Source organism: Colletotrichum graminicola, assembly GCF_000149035.1.
Source record: "Colletotrichum graminicola M1.001 genomic scaffold supercont1.21, whole genome shotgun sequence".
In the NCBI taxonomy this organism is placed as follows: domain Eukaryota; kingdom Fungi; phylum Ascomycota; class Sordariomycetes; order Glomerellales; family Glomerellaceae; genus Colletotrichum; species Colletotrichum graminicola.
Window position 1 is genome coordinate 648,899 of NW_007361025.1, and position 23,789 is coordinate 672,687.

The 23,789-nt window shown below is 49.2% G+C and overlaps 6 protein-coding genes across 6 annotated transcripts; 3 read left to right on the forward strand and 3 right to left on the reverse strand.

The window, feature by feature from the left end:
- Window positions 1-3,519: 3,519 nt before the first annotated feature.
- On the forward strand, window positions 3,520-4,659 carry GLRG_06047 (uncharacterized protein; the record flags this gene model as incomplete). The annotated part of the gene is made up of 1 exon (XM_008096732.1): window positions 3,520-4,659. One exon carries the CDS (start codon window positions 3,520-3,522, stop codon window positions 4,657-4,659), a length of 1,140 nt encoding a protein of 379 aa, XP_008094923.1.
- Window positions 4,660-5,660: 1,001 nt separating this feature from the next.
- GLRG_06048 (cation transporter) lies at window positions 5,661-7,749 on the forward strand (the record flags this gene model as incomplete). The annotated part of the gene is made up of 2 exons (XM_008096733.1): window positions 5,661-6,960; window positions 7,031-7,749. 2 exons carry the CDS (start codon window positions 5,661-5,663, stop codon window positions 7,747-7,749), a joined length of 2,019 nt encoding a protein of 672 aa, XP_008094924.1.
- Window positions 7,750-8,101: 352 nt separating this feature from the next.
- On the reverse strand, window positions 8,102-12,642 carry GLRG_06049 (uncharacterized protein; the record flags this gene model as incomplete). The annotated part of the gene is made up of 7 exons (XM_008096734.1): window positions 8,102-8,661; window positions 8,709-11,084; window positions 11,136-11,379; window positions 11,433-11,720; window positions 11,773-11,832; window positions 11,879-12,104; window positions 12,197-12,642. 7 exons carry the CDS (start codon window positions 12,640-12,642, stop codon window positions 8,102-8,104), a joined length of 4,200 nt encoding a protein of 1,399 aa, XP_008094925.1.
- A 1,256-nt stretch (window positions 12,643-13,898) lies between these two features.
- On the forward strand, window positions 13,899-14,697 carry GLRG_06050 (uncharacterized protein; the record flags this gene model as incomplete). The annotated part of the gene is made up of 3 exons (XM_008096735.1): window positions 13,899-14,130; window positions 14,223-14,460; window positions 14,550-14,697. The coding sequence occupies 3 exons, from the start codon at window positions 13,899-13,901 to the stop codon at window positions 14,695-14,697; spliced, it is 618 nt and encodes a 205-aa protein (XP_008094926.1).
- A 173-nt stretch (window positions 14,698-14,870) lies between these two features.
- On the reverse strand, window positions 14,871-17,444 carry GLRG_06051 (ferric reductase like transmembrane component; the record flags this gene model as incomplete). The annotated part of the gene is made up of 7 exons (XM_008096736.1): window positions 14,871-15,864; window positions 15,918-16,039; window positions 16,090-16,151; window positions 16,204-16,433; window positions 16,488-16,793; window positions 16,847-16,887; window positions 16,941-17,444. 7 exons carry the CDS (start codon window positions 17,442-17,444, stop codon window positions 14,871-14,873), a joined length of 2,259 nt encoding a protein of 752 aa, XP_008094927.1.
- A 1,352-nt stretch (window positions 17,445-18,796) lies between these two features.
- GLRG_06052 (uncharacterized protein) lies at window positions 18,797-19,097 on the reverse strand (the record flags this gene model as incomplete). Its single annotated transcript, XM_008096737.1, has 2 exons — window positions 18,797-18,882; window positions 18,977-19,097. The coding sequence occupies 2 exons, from the start codon at window positions 19,095-19,097 to the stop codon at window positions 18,797-18,799; spliced, it is 207 nt and encodes a 68-aa protein (XP_008094928.1).
- Window positions 19,098-23,789: the final 4,692 nt, after the last annotated feature.

Genomic DNA, 23,789 nt, shown 5'->3' on the forward strand with positions numbered 1-23,789 from the left:
GTCTGTGCAGCGGCGGCAGGCCTGGCTTTTGCAGCAGGAAAGGGGGGGGGGAGAAAAGTAGGATGTTTGTCTGCGGGAAGAACTTCAGATGGAAAGTCGGCGAGCCGAGGCCGGCGCCGGGGAGGCTTGGGAAGATCACATCATGCAAAGGAGAGTACCGACAAAGGCGGAATAGAACGCTTGAATCGCAAGAAGGGAAAGTTAAGGCGAGCGGCCCCCTTTCTGGACATCGTCCTCGTGTTTTTCATGTTTGCCGGGGGGGAAAGGGGGGCGGGCGGACCGAGTTCACGTTCCCAAAGGGACGAGCCCGGATGTTGACACTTTTAACCCGCACCCAGGAACACTCCAAAGCTGGTACTTCGCGGGCACTAGAAACAGGAAAAAATGTCGGCACAGACATCAAACCGTCACAAAGTACCAACGCGCGAGATCAACCCGGGATAAACACACTCTGGAGGGGGGGAAAGGCTATTTTCGACACGCGGTCTAGAGAACATGTTCCTGCCAAGACCGCATACATGGCACGCCTCTATTCCAAGATGACAGACGTTGTGAGCCGGCGCCTAACGAGGAGAGTCGTCTCGACAGCCAGCCGAATGCGGAAAAAGACCAGCGGCGAGAGCACAGATCAAGGGTGGGCTCTTGACAGGCGAGAAGCTGAGAAGGGCCTTTCGCTCCGCCTCGGTATGACGGGCCTAGGCCTGACGGGGCACCGCCAAAGTTATGGCCAAACGCAGGCTCTGGAAAAGAGAGGAGCAGAATACATGAATGTCTCCAGCCTGCCCCCCAGCCCATCCCAGCCGTGTCTGGGAAGGCAAAGCAAAATGCTGCGTGTGGTGGACCTACCTCCGAAGAGGAGGGCTTTTTGCTGCTGTGGCCGTGATTTTGGTACCAGCGAGACCCATTAAGTTTTGAACCCGTTTCAGGACCCCTGATGACGCTGTTTGATTGATGCGATTTGATCTAGGGAATTCCCAGAACGGCGGTCAACGGTTGGTGCATTACCCCTGCAATGACCCCAACTCGTGGCTGGTTGCGGATACAACGTAGCTGTCAACTGGAAGAGGCGTACTGTTGGTGGTAGGCTAAGGCAAAGAGCAATTTACCTCGGACGCGGCTCGCCTTTTGCCGGGCCACGGATGTTGTGGTGTATGCAGCTGTACATAGTACCATCGTCGAGGCGGCTATTACGTTCCGGAGCACCACGGAAGCGGAAGCTAACAACTCCCAGGTTGACGTTGCATCCTGTCATGTCACGCAACCCGGTCGGTCATCTCGTCTCGACGGTGACTGACGGTGGCTGTGGATGAGCAGCAAGGAAAGAGGTGGAGAGGAAAGACGGCAACGGGTGACGATGCAAGGGCCAAAGGAAACTATTAGCGGCTCGGTGAAGGACGAAGTAACGCAATATTGGATCTGCGACAGGGAGGAGGGAGAGAGGAAGCATGTGTGGGCTTATGGACAAGCAGCCCGTCTTATTGCTGAGTCAAACGCCGTCAGAGTTCGGCAGTGCGCAGATCATGTCATGTCCAACGTGTTTCTCGTTGCATGCGACGATAGAGGAGAGAAGGGAGAAATCAGCCCCATTCATTGATGAATAACAAGAACAGTTTAAACTCACCACGCACATTCTTGGCTAGACGGGCTGGGCGGGGGAAAAAAGGAGGTGGAAAACCCAGAACGGCGGACTCAGTTGATTAATCGGACCTGTCAACCAGGGGGAAACCAATATATCTGGCAGCCACCCACAATTCAAGCAATGGCGATTAATTGCATTTTGATTAAGTCACCACCCACATAGGCGTGTGTGACACGGCCGGCACTAAGCATCTTAGCCTCTCATTTCCTACCGTGTGGTTCTTCATGAGCTTGGTAGTATGAGCTTATGAGCTTATTACTACGACTCGCACTCGCACTCCCATAAACAAGTCTGCCGTTGTTGCTCTGTCACTACCTGTGAAATACTTGATCGGCTCTCTCGCCATCATCGGACGATGCTTAGCCAGAGATGCCGTAGATGCGGTAGAGGCCGACGACCCGATCGCTGCTCCTCTCCAAACCACCTAATGATCGTGCTTCCCCCCTCCCGAACATGTCATCCAGCCCGTCACGGCATCATGTCGCAACCCCCTTCCCTTTGCTCCCCTCATCATCCGCAGCTAGGGGATTAGAATCGAAACGAAAGCCTGGCCACGCGCATCCCCTAGCCATGCCGTGATGGAGGAGAGTATGGAGGAAGAGAGTGGGTAGCATCTCGACGTGCCGCGTTTTGAAAACATGCTAGGACCAGTTTTGCTGTGCTGGAGCTATCCGTGTCGGTGGTACTCTCCAGAACAGCAGACTACTGAGTAGCTAGGGTACAAGAGAGCCCAGAGAGAAAGAGAGAGAGAGAAAGGCCGATACGAAGAAAGAGACTGATGCAGGGATGTTTGATACCCTTGGCATTTGCTGGAGAGGGGCGCGCTAAGCTTCGAATGGGCATCTGGCACGCCACGGCGCGGCAGAAGGCCCCTTGTCGAAGCCATCTCGCCTCCAGATGGAACCCCTGTTACTATTCGAGAGAGGATCATCTCTTCTTCACTTTGCCTTTTGCTTCTTTCGTATTGTCGGGGGATAAGGTGAAAAGAAGTAAAAGCACATAGACTGGAGTCATTGAACCAGCTTTGATTGGGTTTGACTCGACTCAGCGCGACCACCCCCTCGGTCTCCAAGTGGGCGGCCAGGCGCATCGTGAAGCAGCATGAGTCGGGTTGCAGTGTAAGCACTCCACCCATTTCCGGGTGCCACCCTTTCGGTTGAGCAGCCGGGCAGAGGAGAACCTTCATCCTTTCCCTAGCGCCAATCTCCAACCCAGTTACATGAGACAACCACTGCATGTGAAGCCGATATTGGTGACGGAACCCGAGCACTTGCAATGGCTTGGACCACCGTGCTGGCCGTGGCGTCCCTGCTACACCAGGATGTAATCCGTCCCAAGTTTGAAGCATGATCGCCGTTAAGGGGATGCTGGTCCGAACTGGCCAACTCATGATCCCCGGGCACCGAGCACCTTTCAATCTCGTCCCATGATCATGTTTACTGCCCCCTCCGAGCGAGAGAGGGGCGAGAGAGGCCTGCGCCCCGGTACCGTTTGACGGAGGACATTGTCGAGGTGAGCAGAGCTGGGGGCATCACGGAGTATCATCGTCGCAGGCTGTCTCGGCCTGGCTGGCCCCTTGTCACCCATGATCCTTGGAGGCCCTTGGTCTCGCGGAAACAACTCGTCGACATCTCTGGGCTTCGCGTATATAATAGAGTTGACCCGAGCCTTCATCACATCTGTTTTCCTTCCTTCTTCATCCTGCAGCCAACAAGCACCTTTCTCTCTCTCTCTTCAATCTTTCAGTTCTGTGAACTTTTGACTTACATTCTTTCTTGTCTTCATCCAACTGCAAACCGCTAGCCGGCCATTTACAATCTTTCTTCACACTTTTAACAAATCTTTTTCGACACCCAGCTTCTAGTTTCAGAACAGTCAACATGTCTTCCACCAAGCTTTTCCTCATCTCCGCCATTCTGGCCTGCGTCGAGGCCCGTTTCGGCCAGGAGAACGTCCCCACTGCCGCCATCGCCTCTCTTCAGGCCGGCAGCCCCGGTGAAGCCGCTACCCTCTCCGGCAGCGTCCCCGGCACCCTCCTCGCTGCCGCCGACCCCTGCGCCAAGCTCAAGCTCGCCGACCAGGTCGCCGCCCTCGGTACTGGTGACGACGTCCTCGCGGCCGCCAAGGGCCTCGTCGCCGCTGAGCAGAACTTCAACCCCTTCGTCGTCAGCGTCCCCAACATCTGCGGCGATGCCTCCCTTCCTGCCACCCAGGCCCTCCGCGGCATCGTGCCCCTTGTCGACCCTTCCGTCGGCGGCTCCGACCTTGAGAACGCCAACTCCAAGACTTCGCTGACCAGCCCCTTCGACGCCACTGGTCTTTCCGTCGCCGACGTCATGAAGGCCCAGGGCTTCTCCAACTTCACCGTCAAGGGCGCCGCTGCTGGTGGCGCCGCTGCTGGAGGTGCTGCTGCTGGAGGTGCTGCTGCTGGAGGCAATGGCAGCGCCGGTAACAACAACCAGAACAAGGACCAGAACAAGGACAAGGGCAACAACAACGCCAGCACTGGTAACAACAACGACAATGCCGCTGATGACTGCAACGGTGGCGCCGCCGCTGGCGGTGCCGCCGCTGGTAACAGCACCGCCGAGGCCGGTAACGACAACCAGAACAACAAGGACCAGAACAAGGACCAGGACAACGACAAGGCTGATGCCGGCAACAACAACAACAACAACAACAACGACGCTGGTGCCGGTGCTGCTGCTGGTGGCGCTGCTGCTGGTGGCGCTGCTGACTTCGGCAAGTGCACTCCCACCATCGACTTCCAGCTCGGACGTCCCGGCCGCAAGGCGACTGAGGGAACCTTCCTGCCCACCGACCCCCTCGTTGCCCAGGGCCAGCAGGATGCCCTCAACCCCAACATCATCACCAACCGGGTCTGCGACCAGCTCACCAACGTCTGCGGTGCCAACGCTGCCGCCAAGTCCCTCTGCAAGAGCGCCCAGGCCCAGATCTTGGCCTCCGGTGACAAGAGCGCCGACGTCGCCACCAAGTTCAACAGCCTCCTCGGCTTCTAAGCGCCTCGAGAGCTTGTGAATGCGGTGAATGGGTGTTAGAAGTCTGCTAGGATTTCTCGCATGGGGTGCTGGGAGGTTGTTGTTCTTTCTTATGATGTCTCTATATTCTTTTTCTTACATACTCCGGCCTACGGGCCGAGGAGCAGGGCAATGTTTGTACGTTACGAAAACGGTCGGCCCAGGAGCTTTGGGTTCACTTGGCTGGGTTTGGTGTCTATCGACATGATAAGCTGGGTGTTCTTGAGTAGGGTGTTTGAATCAACTGGTTTGCTTGACAAAAATGAGTTCCCAATGCATTGTGATACAGTCGGTGACTTCTCCATCGTAGTCATGAGCTTCTCAGAATGGTGGGACAAACGGGCCAGCCCGTTTCATATTGCCTTCGAGGACGGAAAAGGGGGTTAGAGAAACCAAACAGGCGGGTCCATCATAACATCTTACATCAGAAATGTTATGTATATGCAAGCGTCCAGCCGGCTGTGGTGAAACATACAACACATGAACTAAGGAAATATGATAAGGGGTCAAGGTTAGATGTCGGTAAGTGTAAGTCTTCGGTGAATAATCTCGGTGAGGATAAACTTTGGTGGGCCAAGCGAGATGAAAGAACTCAATGGATAGCATCCCCCTCCTTGTCTGGACGAATGACTCGTCAGGTTCAAGTGGCTCGAATCCACCCATCTCCCCCCCTGATGCCTCTCACCGACAATTTGTGTGTGTGTGTGTGTGTGTGTGCTTAACAAAGGCTCAAAGACAATAACAAAAAAAAAAAAGAAGGTTGGCACAGCCACCAAGAGGGGTTTGGCGCGGTGGCTTCACATTGCAACAGCAGGGACTAGGAGTTGAAGAGACAACCTCTAACTTGGGTTTTTGGCGTTTCGCGCAGCGGGTGTGAACTCTATTACTTGACATCTCGGAACTCGAGATAGTCTAATCTCGTTCCCGGCCGGGCCAAAAAGAAAAAAGGTCTCGGGCGTCCAGGGTCCGAAGCGCCAGCCACGATGTCGTTCCAACCACCGAGGCCGACGGCTCTTGAACAAGACGGCCGGGATCGTGATGACGGCCGTGCAGAGTTCCGTCGCTCGACAAGCAGCGGCCTCCGCTCGTTCCTCCCGCCGCTCAACTTCATCACGCTGCACTACGCCTACTTCATCGGCACGACCCTCCTCGCCTCGGTCATCTTCTACGTCTCGTCCAGCCCGCACGGCAGCATCGGCTATGTCGACTCGCTCTTCCTCGTCGTCTCCGCCATGACCGAGGCCGGCCTCAACACCGTCAACCTGAGCGAGATGACCGTGTGGCAGCAGGTCATGCTCTGGCTGCTCATCATCGTCGGGAGCTCCGTCTGGGTCTCCATCTGGACGGTCCTGGCGCGGAAGCACGTCTTCGAAAAGAGTCTCCGGGAGGTCGTCCAGGCGAGCGACGAAGAGAGGGACCGGCAGCACGGCCGGCTGCCCATCTTCAACGGCCGTGATGCCGCGTCGAGGGGCAAGGGCGGGGCAAGCATGACGGGGGTGATGGAGCGGGGGGTTTCGAGCCAGGCCCGGGCCGGGGACAACCACATCACCATCGACACGCCCGAGAACCTCACGCGGCGTTCGACGCACTCGGTGTCCTCGAGCACCAAGCCGACCCGCCCCTGGCTTTCGTTTCTCAGCTCCGCCAAAGAAGGCCGCAACTCCCAGTTCCACTCTCTCACGGCCTCCGAGCGCTCCCGTCTCGGCGGCCACGAGTACCGCGCCCTTCGTCTGCTGTCAGTCGTGGTCCCGGTGTACTCCATCCTCTGGCAGGTCCTCGGCAGCCTGGCCATCGGAGCCTGGATAGCGAACAACATGCCGACGGTGGCGACGTCCAACGGCGCGAATCCCTGGTGGGCCGGCATCTTCTTCGCCGTCTCGGCGTTCAACAACTCGGGCATGTCGCTCCTCGACGCCAACATGGTGCCCTTCCAGCAGGCTTACTTCGTGCTCATCACCATGGGCCTGCTGATCTTGGCGGGCAACACGGCGTACCCTCTGTTTCTCAGACTCATCTTTTGGTCTGCGTTGAAGGTGCTTCGCCTTACCACAGGGGAAGAAATACACGTTGAGCTGAAGAGCACGTTGGAGTTCATCCTCAGATACCCGCGACGGGTCTATACAAACTTGTTTCCATCCAGACCAACCTGGTGGCTATTCTTCATGGTAGTACTGACGAATGGGATCGACTGGATGGCATTTGAGGTCCTCAACATCGGTAACCCCGTCATTGAGGCCATTCCCGTCGGAGCCCGCGTGCTGGACGGCCTGTTCCAAGCCATTGGTAAGAAATACACCCCGAATCTCTCACGCCGCCGCTAGTCTGTATTTATGGTCTGCTGATCATCACTTAGCTGTCCGCTCGGGTGGTTTCTATGTCATCCCCATTGCCTCCGCCTACCCAGGGCTGCAGGTTCTGTACGTCATCATGATGTACATCTCCGTCTACCCCGTCGTGATAACGATGCGCCACTCCAACGTCTACGAGGAGCGCTCTTTGGGTATCTACGCCGACGACGACGACGACGACGACGCCCCGAGCCGCTCCTCCACCGACGAGAAAAAGCACGGCGGCGGCAACGGGCTGCTCACCAAGCTGATCAGGGACAACCTCAGCTTTGCCGGGGTGGGCGCGGCCAATCCGAAGAGGGCCGACGGCCTCGAGTCCCGGACGAGCTTTGTGAGCCAGCAGATCCGCGGACAGCTCGCCCACGATCTATGGCTGCTCACCCTCGCCGTGCTCATCATCGTCACCATCGAGACGTCGCATTTCCTCGAGGACCCGGTGCACTTTTCCGTCTTCAACGTCGTCTTCGAGGTGGTCTCCGGCTACGGGTGCGTGGGCATCTCGGTAGGCCTGCCCAAGGACGCCATGAGCTTCTCCGGCGGCTGGCATGCGGGGAGCAAGCTGGTGCTGTGCCTCGTCATGCTGAGGGGACGTCACCGGGGACTCCCTGTCGCCCTGGACCGGGCCGTGAGACTACCTGGACAGAGGCTGTTGGAGGACGAGGAGGAGGATTGGAGGTTGAGACGGGCCAGAAGTGGGCGGGGGGTGGAAAGCAAAGCGGTTTAGGGAGTCCGACGAGCAGATTTGGTTTCTTCCGACGTTGAAGATGACACCGAGATGCCCGGCTGTGGAAATAATCTTTCTCATTGAGCAAGACCATGGAGCTAAGTGTGGGCGAATGCACGTCGCATCAGCACGGAAGTCGATGAATCTAAACCCAAGCATGCCAATGTGTTTCAACTGTTCCACAGAATAATGAGCGTGATGGGACAACTGAGAGGCGACACTGAAGTTCTTAACTGATGATGGATGATCATACACAGGGCTACAGCATTACCTAAACAGAATCATTCAACTGAGAAACAAGCAGTGACCGCGTATTGGTTTCAAGAAGGTCTACATAGGTGTGATTTTATGATCATGGTATCGACAAATCGCAAAACAATTCCCTCAGTCCAAAGAAATCCTCCCCCATATCCAAGTCAGCGTCAACCATGAATTGGTCCAGTTCTTCTGGATTAAGGGTCCAAAATGCCTGATAACAGAGACCATCCATGCAATGCCGATATGAAAGACGTCCAGTCTGGAGGAGGACATCGGCGACCTCTTTGTGACCTCTCCACACAGCCCTCATGAATGGAGTGAACCCTCCTTTGTCTTCGAGATTGACGTCGGTAGTGCGCTTATCGCAAAGCGACGCCACCACTTTGACGCGCCCCTTCCTAGCAGCCGCGGATATTGGCGTCCGGCCCGCATTGTCTCTTGTGTTGACGTCGATCCCGTCTGCATCGAGAAGCATTTTGACCACCTCATCAAACCCACACGCAGCCGCCCAGGACAACGAAGTCCGACCACCTTTGCATCTTGAGTTGATACTAGCCATGCCTGTGTCAAGAAGCATCTTAACAACTCCCTCGTGCCCAAACGAAGCCGCCCGAGATAGCAGCGTTTTGACCAGGTACGGGCCTTGGACGAAAACTACGAGAGAGTCAGCAGTTTGGCCCCGTCGGACGCCCTTTTCTCACCATAAGCTGCCCAAGATAACGGCGTCCAGCCATTTATATCTCTCGAGTCCATGTCAACCTTGCCTGTATCGACAAGTATCTTAACAATTCCCTCGTGCCCATTTGTAGCTGCCCAAGAGAGTGGCGTCGAGCCATCGTTGTGTCTTGAGTTAACATCAACCTTGCCTGTATCGACAAGTGTCTTAACAATTTCCTCTTGCCCATTTGTAGCTGCCCAAGAGAGTGGCGTCCAGCCATCGTCATCTCTTGAGTCAACGTCAACCTTGCCTGTATCGACAAGTATCTTAACAATTTCCTCTTGCCCATTCCCAGCTGCCCAAGATAGTGGCGTCCGGCCATTAGTGTCTCTTGAGTCAACTTCAACCTTGCCTGTGTTGAGAAGTATCTTCAAAGACTTCTTGTACCCATCTATAGCTGCTGAGGATAGTAGCGTCAAGCTATTAATGTCCCTCAAGGTAACTTTGACCTTGCCTGTATCAAGGAGCATCTTAACAACTCCATCGTGCCCATTCATAGCTGCCCAAGATAGTGGCGTCCAGCCATAGTTATCTTCTGAGCTAGTGTTAACCTTGCCTGTGTCAAGAAGCATCTTAACAATAACTTCGCTGCCCTTCTCGGCCGCAAAAGATAGTGGCGTCCAGCCATTATTGTCCTTTGAGTTGACGTCAACCTTGCCTGTATCGAGAAGCATCTTAACGATTGCGTCGTTGCCCTTCTCAGCTGCGAAAGACAGTGGCGTTCCGCCGCCATCAGACTTTGCATCAATGTGCGCCTCGGTATGCTCCATAATGATTTGCAGAAGTCCCTGTAGGTCGTGTAGGGATGCAATATGCACCAGACTAGCTGCTCGAACTTTCCGAAACCATGCATCACTCTCAAAAAATTCAATTGCCTTTACCAATTTGTCCACTAAGGAACGCGAAGGCCAACCGAAAGATTCGAGGATGTCTTTTGCATATACGTCTGCCGCCTCGCCCCGCTTGGCGTGAGATGCCCAGTATAATACTGCATAACGCAAAAATGGGAACTTGAAGGCATGATCTATGCAGAAACCCCCGGCGTCTGAAGAGACAGTCATTTTGAAGTAACTGATGCATTGAAAAAACAAACGGCAATTGACGGTAGGCGCTACCAATCTGGCTGTTTCAATGGTATCATCGAGAGCCGACAACCCCCGCTCGATGAAGAAATCTCTGACTGACTGATGGATGAACTGAATAACGTGAGATTTGTCGGAAGACGCTACTTCTGCAAGTCCACAGCTAAGGGATGTGACTCTCCGGTGCATGTCATCCTTTGAAATAAATTCGTCAGATTGCTCGCAATCGTCGAGCGTTTGGGTTGGAATGTCTGGATCAATCGTCATTGCCCATGGCAACTCATACATTGTCAATGGCCGAATCGAGAAACACACCCATTGCACCAGTCGTAGGGTCTCAGGACGGTCCTCTGAGTTCAAGCCTTGAAGCAAGTCGTAGTAAAGGTCGTCCAGTTGCTGCGGGACTCGCTCAACCTCACGCTTGATTTTGCTTGGAGATTTGCCGTTGCGCTTCATTTGTAAAACGCGGTTGACGACGAGGTGGGCCCACATAAATACCCCTTGCGCTCGCTGGCTCAAGAGGCTTCGGATGTCCGAGTCTTGCTCTGACGGAAGATGGGTTCGAACATACGTATCGATGTCCCTGCCATTTTCCTGATCAATATGTATCGTTGATCCACCTTCAAGCTCAACGATAGGGTAATGGCGGCAGGAAAAGCAGATGCTGAATTGCGAATCTTCTAATGAAAGGCCTGAGAGAGTCTTCTTGAAGAACTCTATAAGCTGAACAGCAGGTTCTTCTCCACATTCGTCGAGCGCATCGATGAAGACGAGAACCGCACGTTGCTTCAGAATCTTCGAAAGCGATGACTGGAAGAAAACCTGCAGCATTGGAACATGCCATTGCCATTCTTTTCCAGCTTCGCCTACGGTTTTCACGTTCACGCCGAAAGTGTCGATCAAGTCAGAGAGTGCTCCCGGAACGTGATTCAACAGCTGATGCAGGAGGGACCGAAAGAGGCCGAGCTGCGACTTCTGCAATTCATGGCCACGTCCATGGAAAAAGAAAGAAAGAACCAGCGGCTGCGTCTCGTAAAGATGTGGGACCTTTTCGAGGGCATATTTCATTAGAGTCGACTTGCCAGCTCCAGGCTTGCCTTTGATCCATAACAAGCCCCGATGTTGGCGAATCCAGGCCGTGAGAGTCTCATGGCTCGGGAGCCATTGGCAGGTACCGGCGGCAGCAGCATCTATGCCGTTCTGTCGACCATCGATTTCCTGAAACGCCAGCGACCTCATACAATCTTCTACTCTTTTGGAATAGAGATTCTCAAAGCCTGACTGAGAAAGTCAGCCTTTGCATGGCTACACCGCGGAGAGTGACGTACTATGCTCGGTAAATCGTCTGGGCACGTCTAGGATTGCCCTTTCAACGCAATCCATGAGTCTTCTTCTTACTGTAGGGTAGTCGCCCTGGCCTCTGGAGCTGTATTTGACGATCCCAGAGTGGTCCGCGTTAAGTGCAATGTTGTCTTCGTCAGCTACTGCTACTAGGCCTGTGGCAGTGGCAGACTTTTGTGTCACTAGCAAGGAAGCCGGACCCGTCTTTCGCCAATTACCTTCGTCGTCACGCTATAGTACAAATATCAACACACGCCTTTCTGTTTTTCAACAGTATGGCTTACCTGTACAGTTGGGCTGAGCATACGCTCAAAAAACGACATCACTCGATAGTGATCCTTGCATTTCTCAGCAAAGTCATCGGCAAGTCTCTTGAGGAAGGTCGAAGCTTCAGAGTCGTTATCGACAATCAGGTCGTGCACCAGAGCGTCGTTCGGTTGGCCACGGACCATGGTCCTGAGCTGTTCATTACGCAGGCCGAGATTCGGAACGCCGAAAAATAGAAGGGCGTAGCATGCCTTGGCAAGGTCTGCGATATCAACATCGCGTGAATTGCGAGCGCGGATAAGAGCCTGTGATATAGTTTAGCCTACTGCTTCACAGCGGGTTAGAGAAGCACCGCACCTCTTTGATAAGCAGGCCACCTAGGCTATGTCCAATGAAGATGAGCGGCCGGCGAGTTGTCTGCTTGATATCAGCGCAAGTTCACACTTCTCCTAGGCTCACTTACACCGTCTCTTGCGCGAAACGCAACGAGTCGCTCTACTAGAATTCCGCCCAAATCCTCGATGGATTGCTTGGAGCGGCTGCCTGGCAGCGTCGTGTCGTAGCCATAGATCAGCACTCGGATATTGGGCACATCCTTGGGCAGGAAGTCCCGCAGCCAGACGTCATCATTACGAGGGGATTTCCAAGACCCGAGCGGGTGACTTCCAAGACCAGGCACGGCGATGATGCTGCGAGCTACGGGTCAGCGGTCACAATGCGGTGCGGCAGCAGGAGAACAGAATCCATGGGACAAGGCTGATGGACGTAAGGGGGCACTTACTCTACCGCTGCGCCGTTGGTGTCTTCGTACAAGGGCGTGATGCCGTCAAAGTCACAACTATAGCTGTAAGGGAAACCCTTGCCGGCTCGGGTCAACCGCGAACATAAGTCGTTACCCGAGAGAGTTGTGGTGGCCGTGACGGTAGCACACACGTGTTTGTTGTCACTGTGCCCAAGGGAACGACGGGTAAAAGCGGCGGCGCGCAGATCAGCATCGCGCTCAGCAATGGACTGGATGTTGCGGTCGAGGTCATCAATGTGGTCCACTGGAATGTCGTCGACCCGAAACGTCAGGCTTTTGAGGGGCTTCGGTGGCCTCATGACAGTTGGGGCGGGTGATACTGCCCAACGACTGGCTGCAACAACCGCCAGACAGACGATAATTGGGACGACCAGTCCAAGCAAGCTGTACCAAAGACCAGATTCAGACCAGATGTCGCGTGCCATGGCGAAGGGGGGGGGGGGGGGGGGGGGGGGGGGGCCCAGGGCGGCCTATCGGGAGTACGTGGTGAGGCAGTAGGATATGTTTTGTGGAGTGTCATGAGGGTGATGCTGATGCCAAGGACCACGTGACAGGACATTGGAGGCGGAGAGGCCTGGTTGTGCATCAGTTTAGCCGCATCCTGTTATCTCGGCTGGCGATACAACCTAGTCGACAAGGATTCAACGGCCAATGATTGGAGTGGAAGTTGAAAGCTGAAGACAGGATCCGTACTTATGCATCTCTTATTGCTGCTATCAGAGCAGGCAACCAATCAAAGTCAACTCGAATAACTGAGTAGCCACAACTCCACAATTAGAGGTTTTAGGGAGAGTATCGCAACTGTCCAATACCAGTGGTTGCACAGATATATCCAAAGATAACTCCTTTGATTGGTCGAGCGAACAACTACACGTTCTTAACTCGTAGTACGCCACGTGCTGGGTTGCCCTAAGCGAGCTTACAGCACCTTGCATAGATATAGGTCCAAAGCTAAGAATGACAGATCCGCGTGGCGTCTGTGGGGTAAACCCGATCCGGCCGATGATGCTCGATGACAGCTCGACCGGCCGTCGAATTACCCCTGGAAAGAGAGCTGTGCCGTGTAATTCGACCAGCGGGCAACACTCAATCATGATGTCAACACGCGCGCATATCCAAAGATTGGAGACCACAAGAGCCAATACAAATCGGCCGAGTACGGAGATAGATGGATATATATCTAGTTCATCATGTCGTGACTCGTCCGAACCAACGCCATCTGAAGATATAAACCCCCGAGAGCGCCTTGCGTGGCACCGTTAGGTACACGTGCATCATCAGTTCCCTTTTTGTGGCTTTTCTTTTCCTTCTTCCACCCCCATTCCCCTCCCTCTGTGGAATTTACACTGTAACCGCATCGTCCGTGCGGGTCCATTTCTTATTCTCCCGCATTAGAAGCATCATCAATTACCCTCTCGTGATGTCATCATCAGCGCGTCATTGGACCCTGCGGCTGCCCTCGCTCAGGTCGTCCGTGTTGTCACGGCAGAAGCAGCAACAAAACCTCCGGGCCTCGCATCTCGTCCCGTTGCCAATTGAGTTTGTCAAACAAAAGACCATCCTAGCAGCACCTTTACCGTCGAGATCCATCCCGGCACCCGTCTCACCACGCTCCATCTACACGACAGATCCGTCTTCGAGCCACCACCACCACCACCACATCCACTCCTCCGCCGCCAACATGACGAAGCAGGCGGAAACCAACTCGACCCAGAAGACGGAAAACAGCAGGGACGAGGACTGGAAGACCCAGGCCCCCTACGTGCCCCCCGGCAAGTCACACCCCCACGGCGACAGCTTCCAGAAGAAGATCCGCGGCGCCTGCCAGTGCGGCCAGGTCTCGTACTGGCTGCAGAAGGACAAGCCGCTCGCCTCCAAGTACTGCCACTGCAAGGACTGCCAGAAGATGCATGGTCAGTTCTTCCTTTCCCTCTCTTTCGACCTGCCTCGCTCGGCAGTAAGTAAGTTGTATAACATCCCGCTGACACACACACACAACCCCCAGGCGCCCCCTTCCAGTGGGCCGCCATCTTCCACAAGGAGGACCTCGCCTTCGACAAGGGCGTCGACGGCCTCGCCTTCTACTCCTCCGGCAAGAACCTCCAGGGCCACGACCTGCCCTGCAAGGTCAGCTGCGGCTTCTGCGGCAGCCGCATCATGGACGAGGGCCGCAACATGGTCCTCGTCTTCCCCGGCCTGCTGCACTTTGACGGCGAGCAGAAGCGTGACAACTTTGAGGTCCAGTGCGTGCTTCCTCCCTCCTTCACTGAACCCCTCCGCATCGGAAAGCCAGCCGTGGTGGGTAATGACCGCTAACCCCCCGTTGTTCCAGGAAGCACATATTCTACGGCCAGAGGGTCGTCGACATGCCCGACGGGAAGCCCAAGTGGAGCGGGCTGGACGAAAAGAGCGAGCTGATGGAGGAGGATGTCGTCGACGTCAAGCATAAGAAGCAAAAGACGGGCAATGATGACGAATAACCAAATCAAAAATACTCATGTACCTGGTATGAGCACATGTACATATCAAATAGGTTAAACAAAAAAAGAACCACGGATATCCCGAAACGCCCGACGCCACATCAACATCATGCCCGGTGTATGCCTTTCTATCCCCAAAATCATGTCCAAGTCATAATGATGCATATGTAACATCACCAATTGAAGCTTTCTTGAAAGTACTCGACCCCCGACCACCCCCGGTCGAGCATCTCGACGACGGACCGCCTCGCATCGTCGGCCATGACGCCCGGCCCGCACGCCACCACCGCGAGGCTGGCCTTGCTCGCCCCAATGGCGGCCTCCTGCACCTCCTCGCGCACTTCCGGCCGGCCGTGGAGCAGGCGCACCTGCTCCGGCCAGTCGTCAGGTCGCGCGGCGCTGGCCGCAGGGCTGTGCTGCGTGAGGTAGACGTCGACCGACAGCTTCCCGCTGTCGAACGCATCTTCAAAGTCCTGCTTCAACACGTCGGCGGCGAAGCTCAGCTCGCGGACCGCCCAGACGATCTTGACCGACCGCGCCCTCGACCCGTCCTTGGTGAGCTCGGCGAGGTGCGCGAGCGGCACCACGACGCCGCTGCCCCCGACGATGAAGAGCAGGCCGTCGAACTGGTCAAAGGGCTGCGTGTGGCCGTAGGGCCCTTCGATGAGCACGCGGAGGCGCGCCGGGTGGGGCCACGCGGCCGTGGCTTTCTCGCGGAGGCGGGCGGTGAAGCTGTCGTACGGGCGGATGAGGAACGTCATCGAGGGCTCGCCCCTCTTCGGCTGAAGAGCGACCTCGGACACGGGCTCCTGGTCCTGCTCGCCCGCGACGAGCAGGGGAGTCTCCTCGCAGGACGATTTGCGGCCCGCGCTCAGATTCGTCGTCGTGCGGGCCATGGTGAACGGGTGACTCTCCCAGAAGCACTTGTCGCTGAGGACGTGAAGGTAGTAGTAGGTGCCCGGCTTCGGCTCGTAGAAACTGGTGGGGTAGGGGACGCTGAGGCGTACGATGTTGGAGTTTGTGTCGTAGCTCGCGAGGGCGAAGGTGTTCCAGAACCTGAGGTTGAAGGCCAATGTCCTCGCCATGCGTAACACGCGGTCGCCTATCCAGATGTAAAAGGGTACCCAGAATAGGAAGTCATACTCCCCGTTGAATATGGAGACGTGGCTGTGGGTTGTTAGTGTGAGACGGCACAGCATGTTATTTGATGCGCAACATACCCAAGCATGGTGATGAGAGTAAGAATAGACAGAAGGATGTGGAGGATTAGGAACAGCTCGTACTGTTTCCGTCGCATCCAGTACACCGACGCTCCCACAAGAGCGACCATGCCAAAAGTTGCCTACGATCTGTCAGCAAAGACCACACAGTGGTTTGTATTGCGACACCTACCAGCCAGCCTGCCCACCAGAACATGATCTTCCAATACGACACGAAATACGCCAAGCCACCGTCTAGAAAGCTGTCAGGAAACTATGGGACGTGGAAAGTTGACGCGAGGCCTACCGTCAAAGACGAGGACGACGTAGCCGACGGAGTGGATGACGGCTTGCAGTGTCGCTACACGGGCGACCCAGCGGTGGAAGTTATTGTACGTGCCAAAGTCCCAACCGGTCACCCACATGAGTAGGTTGTTCCGCATACCGAACAGCCAGATGATGGGGAAATTGGCAAAGGAAATGATGCCGGTCCTATCGGCGACGTAACGCCACACCAGGTGATAGACCGTGGGCCAGCTAGGAAACGTGAGTCGGCGTGCGCCACCGAATGCGAAAGAGCATGTCACTTACTACATGTGGCCGCGGAATATCTTGTAGCCGTGGATGCAAAAGAAGATATTCACGACAATAAAGGCCAAGATGGTGAGACTCTGGACCCGAGGCGGGATCGTACACCAGCCTAGGTTCTGCGAGCAACGGTACCCAAAGGTGGCGGGGACGGTGATGTAGCGCTTGAGCCACAGGGCGGGTGCGTGGCAGATGCCGGGCGTGTTGCGCGGATCGTACTCTCGCTTTTGCAGGTCCCCGATGGCCGAGACGAGACGAGATCCCAGCCCGATAGCGATCACGATGAACCAAAAGACAATCACGTAGAAGCTGGCACGGCGGGTTAGGAAATGTGGTACAACGGGGACAAGCCAGCGACGAACCCGTATCTGAAATGGTACCCGTAAGTGTACTTGACGGAATCCTGGATATGCGTCAGTCACATGTGATACGCATCTCAAGGGGTGTCAGTCGTACGAGAGTGTCAGCCCAGATCTGATAGAAGGCATCCGCAGGCAAGACGATCTCATTAAGCACGGTCTTAGCGACGCCCTCTTCCTTAGTCAGCCGTCTCAGACCGGCAATCTCTTCGCTCGAGTAGTTGGCAATGATCTCGAACGGCGGCAGCGACGTGTTCATGGATGTCTGGCAGGTGTGATTGAGGTCACTCAGCCCGGCGATCCGGTGCATCAGGTCGCAGTGCAGGTCGGCGCATAGGTACATGGACGTGATGTACAGGCGGCTCTCGCACGAGGTGATGAGCTTGGCCTTCTGGAAGTCGGTCCCGTTGTACGGCCGAGTGTCGTTGAAGCGCGCGGCGCCGAGGGCGTACGAGCACGAGTCGAAGCAGATGTCGCCGGGTCCCAAGATGCCCGCGGCCGAGTGTCGGAAGAGGCACATGGCAGCGAGGAGCGTAGATAGCAGGATCCGGTGCACCGCCAGACGCGGGGCCGAAGCCGACCACGACAACAGGACGCGCATTCTCACGGTCGAGAAGAAAGGGTTCGCATCGATGAAAGGCAATAGGCAACCGACCGTAGTAAGAACACAGACTGTCCCGGTGGCAAGTGCGTCTCGCAGAGTGATAGTGAGAGAGCAAAAGTTGCCAATCCCTAAATATAGCGGGAGGGGAAAAGCATGGCGGAAGTTCGGGAAGTTAAAAAGTGCGTGGATGGATTTGATCTTATCAGATCATCTGATTACGCACTCCGGACCCACTTTAGACGTTGACGCTACCTGAACCGGTTAGATACATGTGCATGTACGTATCTAAAGTAGGTAGGTATCTAAGTGCCTATCGCGATATCACCTGATCCATCAAACCGCCGGCATCGGCTCGCCTGCAACATCGGGCCCATTGCGCTCATAACTAAGTGGTACATCCATGGAATGCGAAATCTGTTCAGGTGGGTTTTAGCGTCACTTGGAACTCATCCTGCAGGTTTCCTGTGAGTCCAACGTGTACAACTGAAGTCCTGGTATGGAGATGCTGTGTCGCATTTCGAAGGCTGTGCAGAGGACTATCCAGTTGCCGGTCTTTGGCATCGCCCCGTATCATGCTGTCTATGAAGCCGCGAGCAACTATGACTTCTTCAAAGAGTGCACATAGATGGGTACAGTCATCATGACTCCCTCTACCTGGGCCTGCACTTGAGACATGATGCAGTAACTCCGTGTTTCCACCCGTTATTGTCTTTGCCGAGAACCGAGCCAACGCATCTTGTGGCTTAGTGACACTAGGGTTCACCACAGTATTCAAAGAATAGCTTTGGAAACCCTGAGATTCGATTCTCATAAGCTTATCAGCATTCCATTCCGGGCAGCACAAATACCTGTATCACTGGCACACTGCCCTCCCACGCCTTCATTCATGTAAGTGACATATCCAACCATTCCATCCATCTCCGAGGTTACGAACTTTCGCCCAACTTTTATTCTAGTCCCGGAAGTCATTAGAACTTGAGTATCAGAGCTTAGCCCCTGAATATGGTGAGGAGTTTCTTACTTCTCCATGGCAATAATGCTTACCGTCGTAGTAGGTTGAGGTGCATGGTAAGCCTGTTTTTGAATGGGAGTGTTTCCTGTTTTTTTGCAGCCGGTCACGCCGCGGACAAGATGGCCGCAAACGCAGGATATAGCATGGCAGACCTGAAAGAAGATGGACGACGGAACCGGGAAAGAAGACTTCAAATTCGTCAAACCTTTACATATAAACTCTCCCTCCCAATAAGATGGCGTCCGTGGCCTTGGGATCCCTCTCCTCCCATCATCAACAAAAAAGCCTTCGAACCCTCCGAAACCAAGAACGTAAGCGCGGCGCAGAACTTTCCGGCTTAGTCGCAGTCGTCGCAGAACGCAAGACAGGCGAACTGGCATGACATCCGCTGCAGCGACTCCTGGCGGCCGGGGCCGCTATAGTCTAGGGCCGCGGAAAATCACGTCAGAGCTTTTTTCCTCTTTTCTATAATCACGATCCACCAGAGACTGGAAAGAGAAGCCGGTTGTTTACTCACCGTCCTGGCAGGACATGGTGCAGGTCAGGCAGGTTCCCTGGTAGGGGGCGTTCTTGCAGCCGGCCATGGCCGAGGGGACGACGGCCGCCGCGATGAGGATGAAGGTCTTGGAGAAATGCATTGTTTGAGGAGGACCGAGGTGGGGACCTGGTGGGTTGGTGTAAGTTGAGTAAGTAGGTTATGCTTTTGATGTTGTGCCTGTTGTTGATGATGTTGCACTCGTGTCGTTTGGTTTCTGGAGCGTCGGAGGGTATTTATACCTTTTCTTTTCTTTTTGTCTCTTTCTATCTCTCTCCTTTGATTCTCTATTTCTCTCTGCTCCTCGCATCCGTCAGTATCACTCTTCGCTACCCAGGCCATGCCATTGGCTGGCGATGCGTCGCCTGAATCCTGTGCCTGGCCTGCGCCGCAGCTGAGACCGGGCTGGAGCCATGGACAAGACCATCCTGCCCGCACAGAAGGATCCTAAACGTTACCCAGTACCCCCAGACGTAGTGCAGCGCTTACGCTTGTGGATCTAGAGTTATAAATGTTGGTATTACAGGGATTGCAATCGTAAAGCAGTAATAGTTTGATTAACTACTAGTTGCTTGTTAAGATAGATAATAGGAAAAAGAAGAAGAAGTTATTACTATAGATATTTATAGTAGTGTAAGTAAGCCGCTAAGGTAAGTTATGTAATAGTAAATTATATAACTATAGATTAGCTTTACTATTAAACAGTTAAATATCTTAATACTAATAACTTTCTAAAGTAAAAGAAAATTACTATAAATAGCCTGAATACTACTTAGTAGCTAAAAAGCTTAAAAACGTAATAAAAATTAAAAGCCTAAAAGTATTTAATACTTTTTATCTATATAATTTGTTATGTAGCTTAAGAAACCTATCTCTTTATACTAATCTAAACTATTATATTTCTAACTAGTTATTTTAGCGCCTTATTAGGTAATAATTTAGTAAATCTATTAGTAGGATTATTATTACCTTATATTTATTATACCTTATAGACCTTATATTACTTATATAACTACTAAAAGGCTATAATATTAATTATAAGCTTTTTCTTTTTTATAGTCTTAAGCTTAATAAGGCACTTATAAAGTAAGTATAAGTTAGTATAAAGGATTATTAGTATATATAGTAGCTTAAGGTAGTTAGTAATTATTATAATAGTTATACTAAGTGTATAAGTAATATTAGTACTAGTAACTATACTATAGATCTTAGAGGCTAGTATACTTTAGGTAACTTACTTATATTTTATTAAGCTAAAGTAAATAATATTACTAGTTATAGTAAATTTATTACTTATAGTAGTACTTATAGGTGCTTTATTAGTAAGAATAATAATAAATCCTAGCTATAAAGTAAAGTCCTTATTATTTATAAATAATCTATTTATAAAAATAAAAAGCTTTATAAATTTAAGGTTAAGTAAGTAAAATAATAGACTATAGTTAAGGTTATTTATTTATTATATAATATAATAGTTAAGTGCCTTAATCTTATTTATATTAGGTAATTAGTATTATACTATAATAAAGTAGTTAAAGTACGCTTTAGGCTAGTAGACTAACGTAATATATACACTATAGGCCTATTACTTAACGTACTACTTAAGTGCTTATAAAGATTTTTTATTAATAAGTTAAAGTCTTTTACTTTAGCCTTTTTACTAGAGAAGGAGCTTCCCTTTAGTAGTTAGAGATACTATACTACTATTAAAGGTAAGTAGGTTATTAATAGTAAGGATTTACTTCTCCTTAGTAGTAAATATAGCCTTAGTAAGCTTATTAGCCTTATAAGTAGAGAAGGATTTATCTAAAAAGGTAATAGTATTATTAGTCTATATACTAATAATCCTAAAGTCTAGGCTTTTTATATTAGTAATTAGTAAGTATAAATTAAAGGTTAAAGTCTTTATCTAAAGCTTTTCTTTATAGTAGTAACTATATATTACCTACTAGTAAGTGCCTACCTCTATAATACTATATAATAGCTTTACTACTTATATAATAGTGCTTTTTAAATAGAGGTCTTATATTTATAATAAAAGGTATATAAGAATTATATAATTTAATAAGGTAGTTAACTATATATATGCCTAAGTAATATTATATAACTAAAGTAAGAAATTATTATTATTATAAATAAAAGATAAAGTAAAAGTAAGAATAAGGCGCTAGCTAGCTTACTAGATTATAAGTAACTAAGTAAGAACTACTTTTTTACTATTATTAGTATATTCTTAGATAATAAGGCAGGATTTCTTATATAGTTTTTTATTTTAGCTTTTTACTTTATTAATAATCTATAATTTAAATATTTATACTCTAGCGTACTTATTCTTATTATATTAAATAAAGTAAAATACCTTATAAGTAATAAGCCTTTTAATCTTAGTAGTAGTTACTTACTTAAAGGGCTTCTTTAGAGTAGTAATAATACTTTTTTTTTATAGCTTAATTAATAATAGTTAGTTAGCTTCTTCTTTTATTAAGATATATACTATACTTATAGTAGTAAAGAAGGCAGTAGGCCTAATAGTAAAGCTAGTTTTATTAAAGAAATTAATATATCTCTATAAGCAGCTAGCTTTTTACTTTAGCTATAGGTATATAGTAATAGTAATACTATTATATATTTCTTTAGTAGGCGTAAGGACGTTAGTAAGTAATAAGGCTACTATACTATTATTATTATTCTTTTTATTACCTTACCTACTTACCTTAAAAAGTAGCTATTACTACTTATTATAGGTATCTTTAAGGTATAGTTTAATAATAGTTAAATAAAAAGTTTATAGGCCTTAAGGGAGGTTAATAATATAAGTAGTCTTATTACTAGTAATAAAGTAAAAGGGGCCTTACTAGCCTTTTTTCTTATACTAAATATAGACTATAGATTAAAGTAGAAAAGCTACTATTATAGTAGTATCTAGGCTATTATATATAGTTACTACCTTATTAACTTACCTTTTTATATAAATCTAGTAAATAGCCTTTATTACTTTTCTTACTACTTTAGCCTTTTTAAGTAAAGTTAGTAAAAGTAGTAATAAGTTAGAGATTTATAAGTAAGCACTAAAGACTAGTAGTGTAGGTACTAAGCTATTTAGGCTAGCTATATTATTAATTACTTTAATAGCTAGCTAAAAGGTAACCTTAGGTGTATAGCCCTTATTATAAAAGATATTATATATACGTTAGAGGGGCGTATAGTATCTTTTAACCTTACTAATACTATTATAGGCTTTAATTAGTATTTCTTTAATATTAATATAAAGTAACCTTACTAACTACTTAAATTTACTAGTATAAAAGTTTAGGCTAGTATTAGTAATAATCTAGTTAAGTAGGCTAAGGTAGACGTTAATTTAGTATATCTAAAGTGCCTTTTATATATACTTTATAGTAATGTTTTTAAGTAAATAGGCTGCTTAAAAAGATATTATAGTATTAACTATATATAAGGCTAGGTAGTTACTATTAAGGTAAATAATATTAATAATAATCTTATAGTTAAAGTTATATTTATTATTATATAAAGTAAATTTAAAGTAACTAGGCGCCTTTATATTTATCTAGTAGTAGTAGTAAACCTTAGTTAATTTCTCTAAGGCTGTAATCTTAATTTTATTACTAGATTATTAGAAGATATAATAAAGCCTTTAGACTAATAAGTAGCTAAAGTAATAATAAATTTACTATAACTTATTATCTATAAGATAGTAGTAAGTAATACTTTACTTATATTAATTAAGTAGTATCTATATATAGCCCTATTTATAAACAGTAGGTATAATAGTATTACCTTAAATTAGCTTATTAGTAAGGTTATTAAATTTAATACTATACTAATCTATATCTATAAGGTAAAATAGAAATAAGGTATTTAATAGTATTATATAGAAGGTTAGCGTACTAAAAGGGGTTAGTATATTAATTACCTCTTATAATTTAAAGTAGTTACTACTACTAAAGTAGATTTTTACTTTACCTACTTATAACTTATTTATAGCTAGATTTCCTTTTATTTAGTAGTAAAAAGTAAAATACTACTTATATCTAGCTGTTAAATATTTAGCTGCACTAGAGTTAGGTATAATACTATAGAATAAGATAGATAAATATTACTTATTAAGGGTAAAGACGTCTATATTAGGTAGCTTATTATTATATAGATTCTTATATAAGGAGTTATTTTTTATAAGAAAATAGGTTATAGATTAGTTATATAGTAATAAAAAGAAAGTAAGCCTATTAATAGTAGATAAGTTAAAGAACGTTATTAATATATAAAACGTAGTACCTAATTCTTTATCTTTATTACTTTTTATATAGTTACTTTCTTTATCTAAAGTAAATAGCTTATATCTCTTAAAGTTAGTTATGAAGTAGTTAAAGGCTTTAGGTAAAAAGTCTATTAGATACTACTTTTTATATTTATAGTAAGCTTACTGCCTTTTGTCTTTTAAGTGCCTTATTAACTAATAGTTAGGCTTACTATATATATAGTACTTCTTTATAAATAATAATAAGGGTAAAAAAGGTGCTTATTACTATAGATTACTATTAAAAGGGAGCTATAGTATAAAGTTACTATAGCTATAGTTACGTTAGCTAAATTACTAGTAACTTAACTAGCTATTATAAGTATAGTTAGTCTAGTATTAATTATCTACTTCTTTAGTTAGGTATTAATATATAGGTTATTTAAATTATATTACGTTACTAATTACTAACTAAAGCTAGCTATATATACTAGTAAACGTTAAAGATAAATTAAAAAGGGTAAGAGAGTACTTTTT